The sequence below is a fragment of the Mya arenaria genome, chromosome 3 (assembly GCF_026914265.1).
Source record: "Mya arenaria isolate MELC-2E11 chromosome 3, ASM2691426v1".
In the NCBI taxonomy this organism is placed as follows: Eukaryota; Metazoa; Mollusca; class Bivalvia; order Myida; family Myidae; genus Mya; species Mya arenaria.
The window spans coordinates 15,751,161-15,762,294 of NC_069124.1; the positions used below are offsets into that span (position 1 = coordinate 15,751,161).

Below are 11,134 nucleotides of genomic sequence, written 5' to 3' on the forward strand. Positions count from 1 at the left end.
AAAATTTCATCTAAAGAATTGCCAATACACACGTTATACAGTTACGGGAGTTTGGAACCTTATAAGAAATAAAGTGAAGTTATGGGTATAAGTAACTTATATCCATTTTTCGCCCATTATTTTCAGGTTTAAAAAAACAAACTCATTTCACATATTGGTGAATTTCAAAATTGTTGAATGTAAGAATTTCGACATTATCTCGACTGTAATTCGAAATACCTGTGGAGACAATTATCTTGTCGCTTATAGGACCTCCAGCATTTATACTGTTGCCAGAGCAAACACTCGACATTAGCAGTATCAGAGATGCTTTAAAACCTTCTGCAAGTTTTTGTCAGGTTTTTTATTAACGGGGCTAACAGCGTATACTCGATGTGACAGAGCGGTCTGGGAGTTACTTTTGGGGCTTGTTTCTCGTGTATTTCGCCTGTGTGTGGCAAAAAAAACCCCCACTTCGCTCGATGTCCGAAGTGTTCGTTCTTAAAATGGCGAAAAACATTCAGAACATGTATGAACTGTTGTAGACATCAATATACATATATGAGGAAATGTGATTTGCATTAATTCTGAGGTTTTTAATCTTAATGTGAATTTGATCCATGAGCTAGGGACACTGAAAGTCCTCGTGAATAGTATCAGGCCTCAAATGTTGTGGATTTTCGTTTTAATATAAGTTACATTTTGGAACGGTCTTAAAACTCTTTCGGGTGCTGATTGGCCAATTCTTATTTAAAATGTCATATGAGCTTTAGTGGTGTTCTATATCTTGGAAAAAAATTAATATGAAACAATTAGGCCCGAAGCAGAGTCAAGGGACTTCGGAGCATGTTTAAATTATTGCCAAACTCATTTATGTCCATACTTTTTTTTTAATATGAATGCGTAGCAAATAGCTTACTTCACAAGAGAACAATAGGTGAACGTTTCCAATCCTGATTTCATAATTAAGACTATCCTCCGTTTAAAATAAACAACGATAGGTTTGGCACACTTACTAAAAAATGAGTGCAGACGATATATCAGTATATCAGATGTCTTAATAAAGCGTTACTACATTCAATAATATCATTCTTTGATCTAATAACCAGCTATTTACAAGAGTTACTCAGTCCACAATTATTATTTGACAAACGATAACGCGAAAGACAGACAATTTTTGTTTTAATATTGCGTCTTAAAGTATTTAGATCAGCTACAATAACGAATGTATAAAATAAAAAATAGCATGTAAACAGATGTTCCTAGCCAACTATTGAAATATAATCTTTCCTGCAATGCATTAAGTGTACTACTTATTTTCTGCTGCATATTGCCAAGTGGCTATTGGTGAAAGCATGTCACCAATTAACGAAGGAATCTGTATTTATGCAGTATTATCAGCAGTCTATTCGGATCAGTTAATTAACACCAAATTTCTTCCAAATAACTGAGCTCAAATCTGTTAAATAACATTTTGAAGTAACATTAGACACAGGAATTTAAGATGGACAAAAATATAAGAAAATGCTAATGCTATTCATTTTAAAAATATACATGTACTTTGTGTCCATGTTGTAAATTTTGTTTGTAGATTACTATTATAAAGGTATCTTCTGCATTGTTTAATATTATATCCAATAGTTTGCAATCTGCATTTACATATAACTGCCAAAATAAGTTCCCTCTTTATTGTGAAACAATAAAAACTTCCATACTTAGACTGAAGAGAGATATATTATGATATCAGAAAAGTATATGTAAGAATCTTTTCCAGAAAATAACCATACACAGATTTGTACATAAAGAAAGTCTTAAATAATGAGTTTCAAATTTATTTTATAACTTAATATCGTACGTCATCAGGTTAATTACTTATTGCAAGAGTAATGAAAAAAGAACATTATAGCGGCTATCAATATTATAAATAATCATTAAACGTTGACTTCCTCTTTTAGTCTAAGCTATTGGTCAAACCAATGAAAACATTGATTACATTATAACCGTTTTTATACTTCATTTCTTTAGTCTTACAGAGTTTTGTTGCGATATAGTTTATAGGTTGCCTAAGGGCTTTCAAATTCCATAGAAAGGCAGTGAATAGCACAGTCTAGTTTATTTGCAATTTGTTCTGTATTATTTGTGCACGCATTATATTTTATGATTAATAATGTTCACTTACTCTTAAGTGAATATCACTGAAAATTATAAATTTTTCAGACAATCTCTCATATGAAAATAAAACTACAATAACATTATACATGACATGATTTTGAAAAGCCCGATCTAGTATCTTGATATTAAAAGTAACATACTCATAAATAAACTTGAATGTTTACAAATGGTTATTAATTAGCACGCCGATCTTAAGTTACACATGGACATCAAATGAAATGTTTACAAAGTTCATCAATTATTGATTGACATGGTGTGTAAGCTTTGGTATTGAATTACTCCTATTAGAACCCGAACAATGCTGTTAAACGAAATTCTGTAATGAATACTGGTTATTAGAGCAGTTTACTTCATAACATTCGCATTTTGAAAACGATCCTACTTATTACATAATAAAGTAGCTTTTTAAAGTACAAATATCTTAAAACCTTTGATCTCTCATAGTCATTTACACAAGTTTACAGATCAGTGTGATTTGTTATTCCTTTTCATTGAAAGCAAAAGTAAGATTCAATGGACACACAGAAGATGAGTATCATTCATTGTTTTCTGATAAAACAATATTAAAAGGAATATAACATGGAAAATATAATAGGTAAAGGGAGGCTACCATTAAAACATGTCACAATATGGCCTCCTCGATCTTTGTCTCCTAACGGAGTATGGAGCTTTGATAGCAGAATAGTAATCTTACCACATATATGAAGTATATATGCCTTAGTTGACATTGTATATGTTAAGTTGCTAACTGAAAACCGTTATTAATCATCAATACATTTTCAGACCGATATAAGTAATGTTATCATATAATAAACAACTCAGCATTTCACATTGAACTTACATTTATGCCCTTTAATGTGTGTCATTATACATCCAGTGAAACGACAGGCAAAGCAAAAAAAAACTGGTCGTGATTATGAGCAAATACGTTGTTGGCTTTATTCCCACCAGGATATTGTTCTCTTAGTCCCTAAAAGACGTTATCAGAACTGGTTTAACCCAGGAAACGGGCTCTCATATGTGCTTAAGCTGTCTTCATAATTGAGCTCAAATAGCTAAGTATAACTTAATGAGAGTTCACTTCTTTGAAGCAGCTGTCAAGTTCCATGTAAACATTATTGTAGTTTAAAAGTGACGTAAGATATTATTGTGAAAAACAGTCGAGAACATTTCTAACAAAACGTTGCATTGTCCCCTATCAATGATTGTTGATAGTACGTTTCCAGGAGCTGAACTAAATTAAGCATTTATGTTGATCGAATGTGAAATCTTCTATGTGTATTGGACAGTTTGTTGTGTAGATTGCCGGGGGTTCCTAGACAATAAGTTTGGTATGAAAGAGACCTTTGCAATCGTAGGCAAAGTCACAACAAAGTCACCGTCAGCTCTAGTTATCAGAAAGGAATCATGTTTTAAAGAAAAGGATGTGTCTGGGTATAAGACGAATATGTATTGAATGAGTTTCAATTAAAATAGGTTTGAAGTAATCAAAATCAAATAAAATTCTTAAACAAATACAATGCTAGATCTTACAAATATTATTTAAGAATTAAACTACTAAAATAAGGATTAACTTATATTAAAACGGTCTTATTATTACAGTTTAATGATAGATACAAGTGTAATCCTGTTAATGCCCCTAGCACTGGTTTAAGCGATATTCTATTATCAACAACATACTCAACAGTCGCGAAGGTCCAGATTATACATTGAACATCAGGTCCTACTAGTTTAATAGGATGATGTCTTTCACACTCTAAGTCTCGTCGAGGTGTTAAAGACGAAAGTTAAGTATTGACAAATGCACTTGTCCCTACATTTTCCGTTTTATTAGTAGGCTGGTACTTCTCGTCAAAATAACATTATCAACGCAAGATAATATTCACTTTTTGAATCAAAAATAAGAATACATGTGCGTTGTTGCCGCCATTTGTTTAATTCTTCCCGCTTGTGGAAAAGAAAATGATTGTACCAGTCTATGTATTCCAGTAATGTTTCAAACGTTAACAATCCCTTCCTTATTTCTTCTAAAGCGGATCAGTTGAAATATAAATATAAACAAGATTTCAGTACTTTATTTATGCACAGCACACTTAGGTCAAAAATAACGTTAACAAACCTTCGTGACTTTCCCAACGTAGAGTCTAAGTTACATCCGGTAGCGGACAGAAGCGGGACAGAGGCGGTGCTTATCATATCCGTATTTCGGATTATGGCTAGTTCGGGTTAGTAAGGGTATCGTAGTGGCGTATAGGCGCCGTTTTATATAAACATCAATATAAGAAGGCGTGTCATTTTCGCCTGCTATTACATCTTATGTAGACACCACCCTTTCCTTATAATCAACGACGTTTAAAATACCCGTCGCTGTTTTCCCCAGACGAATTTTGCTAAAAATTTCCTTAATTAAAAATAACAGATATTTATTAAATATTGTAAAAATAAATTATAAAAGACAATGTAACTATAAGTGTAACAGTTTGGCGAAAATGCAGTCATGAGTGGATCTAGGATGTTAATTTCGGGGGCGTTTGCCACATTCCTCGTGAACAGCCAAACCTTGTTGTTGAGGATTATGGGTCCTACACCGAGTATTAATCTATATTTTCCCACACTGACATGAATTTTTACTTGGACAATATGTTTACGGAAGGGCGCACCTCCCCACTCCCGCTCATGTTCAAATCCACTATATGGAAACATCTTGAAAAAAGGTCACTTTATGGATTTCGCGGCAACATCTGGCCCTAACGTGCACATTGCATGTACGCATACAAAAAAGAAGCAATTCTCAATCATAACCTTCTTTTGTTTACAATCTTTTCTAAAATTGAGGCTTACATTACATTAGGATGCAAAGACGTGCATTTAGAGTAATGACATCGAGATCATGTTTATGTTGAATCACGCTACTATTATGATAAACGAGATATTAAGGGAAGTTATAAATCAAAACTTACCATGATTATACAGCGATTTTATTATTTCCTTCTTAGATAACATAATGGTTATATAAAAAACTCTTAGTGAAAACGTTACTTAACCTTATGTAACTTTAAAATGAAAATTTACCAATATAATTTTGTTTCTATAAATGATGGATGGACTACCTTAAATCACCATTTGTACCAATACATATAGCTGCAAATCACAGAATGATGCCACTGTTTTCTGAAAATATTATCTAAGTTGTTACGGTTTTCTAAAATTTGGTTATATCACAATTTTCTAAAAGTCAAAGTAAAAACGCAATAGCAGGAGCGTTAATTATAGCAATGCTATATATGTCAAGGCGGAATTCGGCTGTATATTAACTATTTCACAAAGAAAACTATCAAAGCTTATAGCAATTAATATTCAGTGTTTTATGACACTTGACATTTTTGCAATGTTTACCCGAGTTACTTGACTGATCAATGATGAAATAGGGGTATGATTTCTTGTGTTTGATGGCGATATAACAAAATTGTATCAATACGAATCATAAACTTTGCTCTGACTCTGAGCCATGGGTGTACCAGTGTAAACTGTCACAAATTAAAGATATTTGTAAATTGTGAACAGAAACATGCTGAAAATATTCATTTTCCATAAATAACGAAATTATATGTATCATAATTTATTTAAACACTCCAATAAAATAAGCAGAGTATATTTGAATAATTTTAAACATTGTTTCTATTTCTCTTACATTAATAGTTTGCATGTACATGGATTTCGGTCGCGTCGTTGCAGGAAAGAATCCAAATAGGAAGCAATTTCGAGTTCATTCCATAATTTTTCAGGTTAAACATTTAAATTACTTATTCATCGAGGTATAAAGCTCTTATGTACATAAGCACTAGAATACAACCATGTCATTATATTATAAAAAAAACTATTCATATACGCATAGCCAATATAGCCTTGTTATCATAACGCAAACATTTTCTGAAAGTGAAAATTTATACTTGAAAAATCAACTCGTTTTTCTACGATGCCTACCTGAGTAACTCACGCAAAGGGGCAATGATGCAACAGGGATACGAGTTTTTGGATTTGATAGAAATATAACAGTAGTGTAACCATACGAGTCATGTACTTTGCAGAGAGAGTGATACGATGTACACATTCGAAATAGGAAACATTTCTTACTAGTATTTGTTTTTATTGATACTTCAACTTTTCAAGTCGAACATAACAACGTCTTTTTCATCGATATATAAAACCTTTAAGTTCATAAGCACTGGAAACGCAATCATGTCACTATTTTGTAAAAACTGAATTCACAGGCGATAGCCGAGATAAATATAGCCATGCTATCATTACGTCAGTATTTTCTGAAAATCAGCTGTATCACTATATATATCAGAACTCTTTGCAATACTTCCGTATTTTATGTTTTTTACAATGTCTACCGGAGTAACTCGCGCGGATATCAGCGGAGCGAACTATGAAATAGGGGTATGATTTTTTATATTTGATGAAAATTTAACTTAATTGTATTAATACGAGTCATGCACTTTGCTAAGAGATTGATACGAATATCTTCTAAACTAACTACGTTGTAATTTGAACCTGAGAAAACCCTACTATTGATACATTTTATGATTTAATGTCTAGTACAAATGCTTTGAATATACATAATTTAGCAATGTTTATTTATTATGAATTTGAGGAGAGAAAATATTTTAATTTTATATTTTGTGTTTGATATCATAACATGTCATTATCACTATATATCATGCTTGTTTGATATATGTATGCTTTTGTTTCTGTGTATGGGCAGGAGGCCTTTTGTACAATAAACTTTGAAACTTGAACTGAATATTTTAACTTGATGCGTATAATAGTTAACTGTTCGCATTATCGAGACTTTCAGATATATTTAAACTCTTTGCACTTCCTGTTCATTTGTTGTGTATAGACTATTATTAACTTAGACAAGGTATCGATCTAGATAAAATCATGTACTTGCTTATAGTTATAGTTCAACCTTAACCAATATGTAGTAAATAACTTATATTCTTATTTATTCATAATGCTGATTTAGGTAACATACCGGAAATGTATAACTTTATTGAAAAAAAATTGGACTTTATTATTGCATTTTATATGCATGCAGATTTTTTTATTATCATATCATCCTCTACTCACTATGAAGATAATTGCAGTATCGTTAGGTGTTAATTTAATCAAGATGCGAGCGTATGGCGTCTACTTGAGAGATTAAATGTATACTCCAAATGAACTTTAAGGGAAGATATATAAATAAACATGAATCGGTATGAATCGGTATCCCGCGGCTGAGAGATTTAGCTTTGGAAGAAATGTTTAATTGAATAATGTATATTAGTGGGTTTTTTTCTTTCATGCTTTACGATGAAATATGGGGTTTAAACAGTGAAATAACAACAGTGAAAATATCAATTTGATATTTTCACTGCAAAATAAGGAGTGAAAATATCAATTTTCAGAACTACTTTTAAAATCCTTTGTTGTTACATGTACTTGCCTTGGACAAAACAGAACACTGGACTTCAGTAAATTATGTCAAAAAATGTTTAAAAAAATAAAGAAATATTTTATAAATTTAAATAAATATATAATTGGAAATTAACAACTTACCGTTTATTACCGGGTATCCCGTTTATCAAACATTTTACTGATCTTTGAAGCCGAATGTTCGAACATTTGCTTTCATTCCAAACAAATTACAGACAAAAACAACTGTTCGAACATAAATAAAATTTTATATCATCGTTCAAATGTATTTTGAACTGTTAACCGTTGTAGTACGTAAAATGAGCTTCCTGGAGAATTCACACAACAATTTACAGATAGATCTGATATTTTTTACCCCACCCACATCTCAAAATGTGTCAACAAACTAGCGTGGCATTTACTCTTCCGGAAAACAAACATTTTAAAGCGAAACAGACTGGTCTCTGACAGTAAGTTGACTGAATATTAACTTACTTTAAAAATACACGTATATCCAGTCTTAAATTAAGAAGAATGGTTAAAATCCAATGAGTATCCACATTTGTTTTGCTAACACATTTGACCTTCCAAATTTTCATTCTATAAATAGCGGCGTAGTAATTTGGTTAAAATAAAAAGTGTTTTCATTATTTTTTGGAACAATAGTGCACTAATAATACTTCATGTTTACTTTTCATAAAGCTTTGCAATAAAAAACGAGCGAAAATTAAGCAATAAGAATGAATAGCAGAGAACTATTTCTCAGCAAACCGAAAGTAGAAAAGTTGACAGCTATAATTATGCATGAGGGGCGCCCCACGGGTAGCGGCGTAAAGCCCACCCTTTTCAAAAAAGGGGGTAATTCATAAATAAATAAAAAACAAATAAAACTCCGAAAATAAACATAAAAGAAACAGAAAATTTGTTTATTTCAGTGTAAGATCGTATTTAATTTCACTCGTGATCATAAAAAACTAAATTTTCACTCGTGGCTTCGCCACTCGTGAAAATATGTTTTTCTATGACACTCGTGAAATAAAATACGATCTTACACTGAAATAAACAAATATCCTCTATTTCTTATTGCTTTGTTTGAATCAGGTCAACTGCATTTATCAATACGTTGATATTTGTGTTTTATCAAGTATTGGTTTCGTGATCAGTGATTTCCTTTTGTGAAATATGGATATGTATATAATGTGTCAAAGACTCTACATCTTTCGATTAACCTCAAACCTGATAGATAAACAATGGTTATATTTATGTTATATGCACTGTCTGTATTAATTTGCTCTTTTATATTACATTTTTATTTTTTTTATTTGGTGCAAACTTTTAACAGTGTGTTTATTAGCTAGTTCCGCTAAACACTGAAAGTTTTTTTATGCCAACCAAAATAGATAAACTGTCCCTTTCGATTTTTTTATTTATAATACACATAATCAAGCAGGATGTGTATGCCCCTTTTAAAAAAGAGGTATAGCAGTTTGCAGTGGGCAGTAGGTCAATCGGTCGGTTTGTCTGTTGGTCTTTCTATCGGTCGACAGATAATATCTCGTTCGCTTAATAACTTCAGAACGGGTTTATGTTAAATCAGAAACTTCAGTGATAAGTTCACCAGTTTTATGAAAACATATATCGCTCAATAACATAAGAAATGTTTTGCCTGGGCCTATGAAACTTTGGTTGCCTTTGACCAGTAGACCAAATTATTATAATATTATTGTTATTATAATTCAAATGTAACCAAACACTAAACTAAAAACAGCATCCGGTATAAGTTTGCAAATCCGGTTTACTTGCAAACTTAGTTTTTTTATTATCTTAGATATCAACTTCAAAAGCGACACATAGAAAGTTTGCCCATTAAATAAGAAATATTTTAAGTAAAATTAAAAAAAAAGTGTTAAGAAATATGAAAATTTTAATTCCAAAATTGATTTCTCCCGTTGGCCACCAATTGGATTTTAGGTCCCCCGCGGGGTTTTGGCAAACTCCAATTGGAGAATTTTCGATATGAGCCGAAACGGGGGAAAAAATCAGCAATTTGAAAAAAATCAAATATTACAATTTGGAACAGAAAATTACATTTCTATGTATGTCTGTAGTACTAGATTCATAAACATAATTAAAATCTAATAAATAATCAAAAATTATGATTTTGTAAAAACGGCTCTCCAATTGGGGAAAATTCCAATTGGAGAATTCCACAGTCAATTTCTATAGATAAAAGCCACCAATTGGAGTTCACAGAAGTTGGTGATCACAGAAGTTGGAGGAATCACCAGTTGGAGACTTTCACCGTATAACATCTGCTGGGGAGAAATAAAGTTGTGATACATACATGTCATGATATTATTGCTCATTAATTTAATATTGTAGATTATTCAAGAAAATAACATTGCAAGATGTTACCTGATTTCGAGTATTACATCGGTGTTTTCACTTGTGACGTTGTGTGCAATCTAAAACAGTGATCTTAAATACAACTGCGTCAGATTTGCGAATTATTTATCCTTTTCTGAAGCCTTCTGGTCCTAGATGCTCGAAAATATTAAATACTTTTAAAAAGAATAACTTGCTAATTTTCATTTCCTGGTGGGCTCAATTTGTGTCTTTCAGTTAATCGAATAGGTTAGAGAACACCATCTTATATTGTCAGTAGGTACATTAAACTATGTTGACTTAGTGACAAACTTAATTTGATCACTCCAATTTAAAGAAAAAAAACTTTCGATGTGTATCTTTTATCCTATGCAAAAGTGGCTTCTTTTTATTATTTCGTTTCCATCACTCACGGTATGTTATTTTTCTTGTCATATGAAATGGGTACATATATGTATGATAGCACTATCACGAACATATTATAGGTTAAACAATTATTTGTTATGTCAGTGATATTATTCATAAATGTTCTATAACATTGTGTATTGACTTAATACTTCGTAAAAAAATAAGCTCAACAATCATTCTTTGTTTCAGAATTCATCCATTTCAAATGATTCTTTGAAAAGGAGCCATTATCTCGGTTCACTTATTGTCAGGGTTTAGGAGCTGTAGCTAAAAGCAGTGACGAAATTCGTTTACACTCTTAAATTGTGCTCAGTTAAATTGAACACCTGCCATAACTGAATGATAGCTTTACATTGATAAATAAGAAGTAAATATATCCAAATACTATTGCAAGGGGTATTGTTTTTGCAAAAGTGTATAGCCCTTCACGCAATTCATGATAGTTTAAAAACTCATGTCTTGAATGACATTATCTTTGATCAAGTATACGTTCTAAGCATTAGGAATGATATTGTTCATATTGTTTCATCCTGCTACCTGTTTGCATGTTTTTGTTCGTTTATCAAATATACGCATGTACTTTGCTTATCAATATCATGTCCACGTGTTTGTGAATGGAGGATAAAGATACTGTAATAATGTTTCAAAGATGAATATCGTTAAACACGTTGATTAAATATTAACATATTTTTAAATCACATTTATGAGAGTTAGGCGAAGATTTTGT

General features: G+C 31.6%; 1 protein-coding gene across 1 annotated transcript in view; it reads left to right on the top strand.

Moving 5' to 3' along the window:
• The first annotated feature begins 6,478 nt into the window (after positions 1-6,478).
• LOC128227246 (uncharacterized) overlaps positions 6,479-11,134 on the top strand; it is a 34,113-nt gene continuing 29,457 nt past the window's right edge. The window contains exon 1 of the mRNA XM_052937596.1: positions 6,479-6,594. Within this exon, the coding sequence (XP_052793556.1) occupies positions 6,529-6,594 (66 nt within the window). The 5' untranslated portion in view covers positions 6,479-6,528. The remainder of the gene's footprint in view (positions 6,595-11,134) is intronic.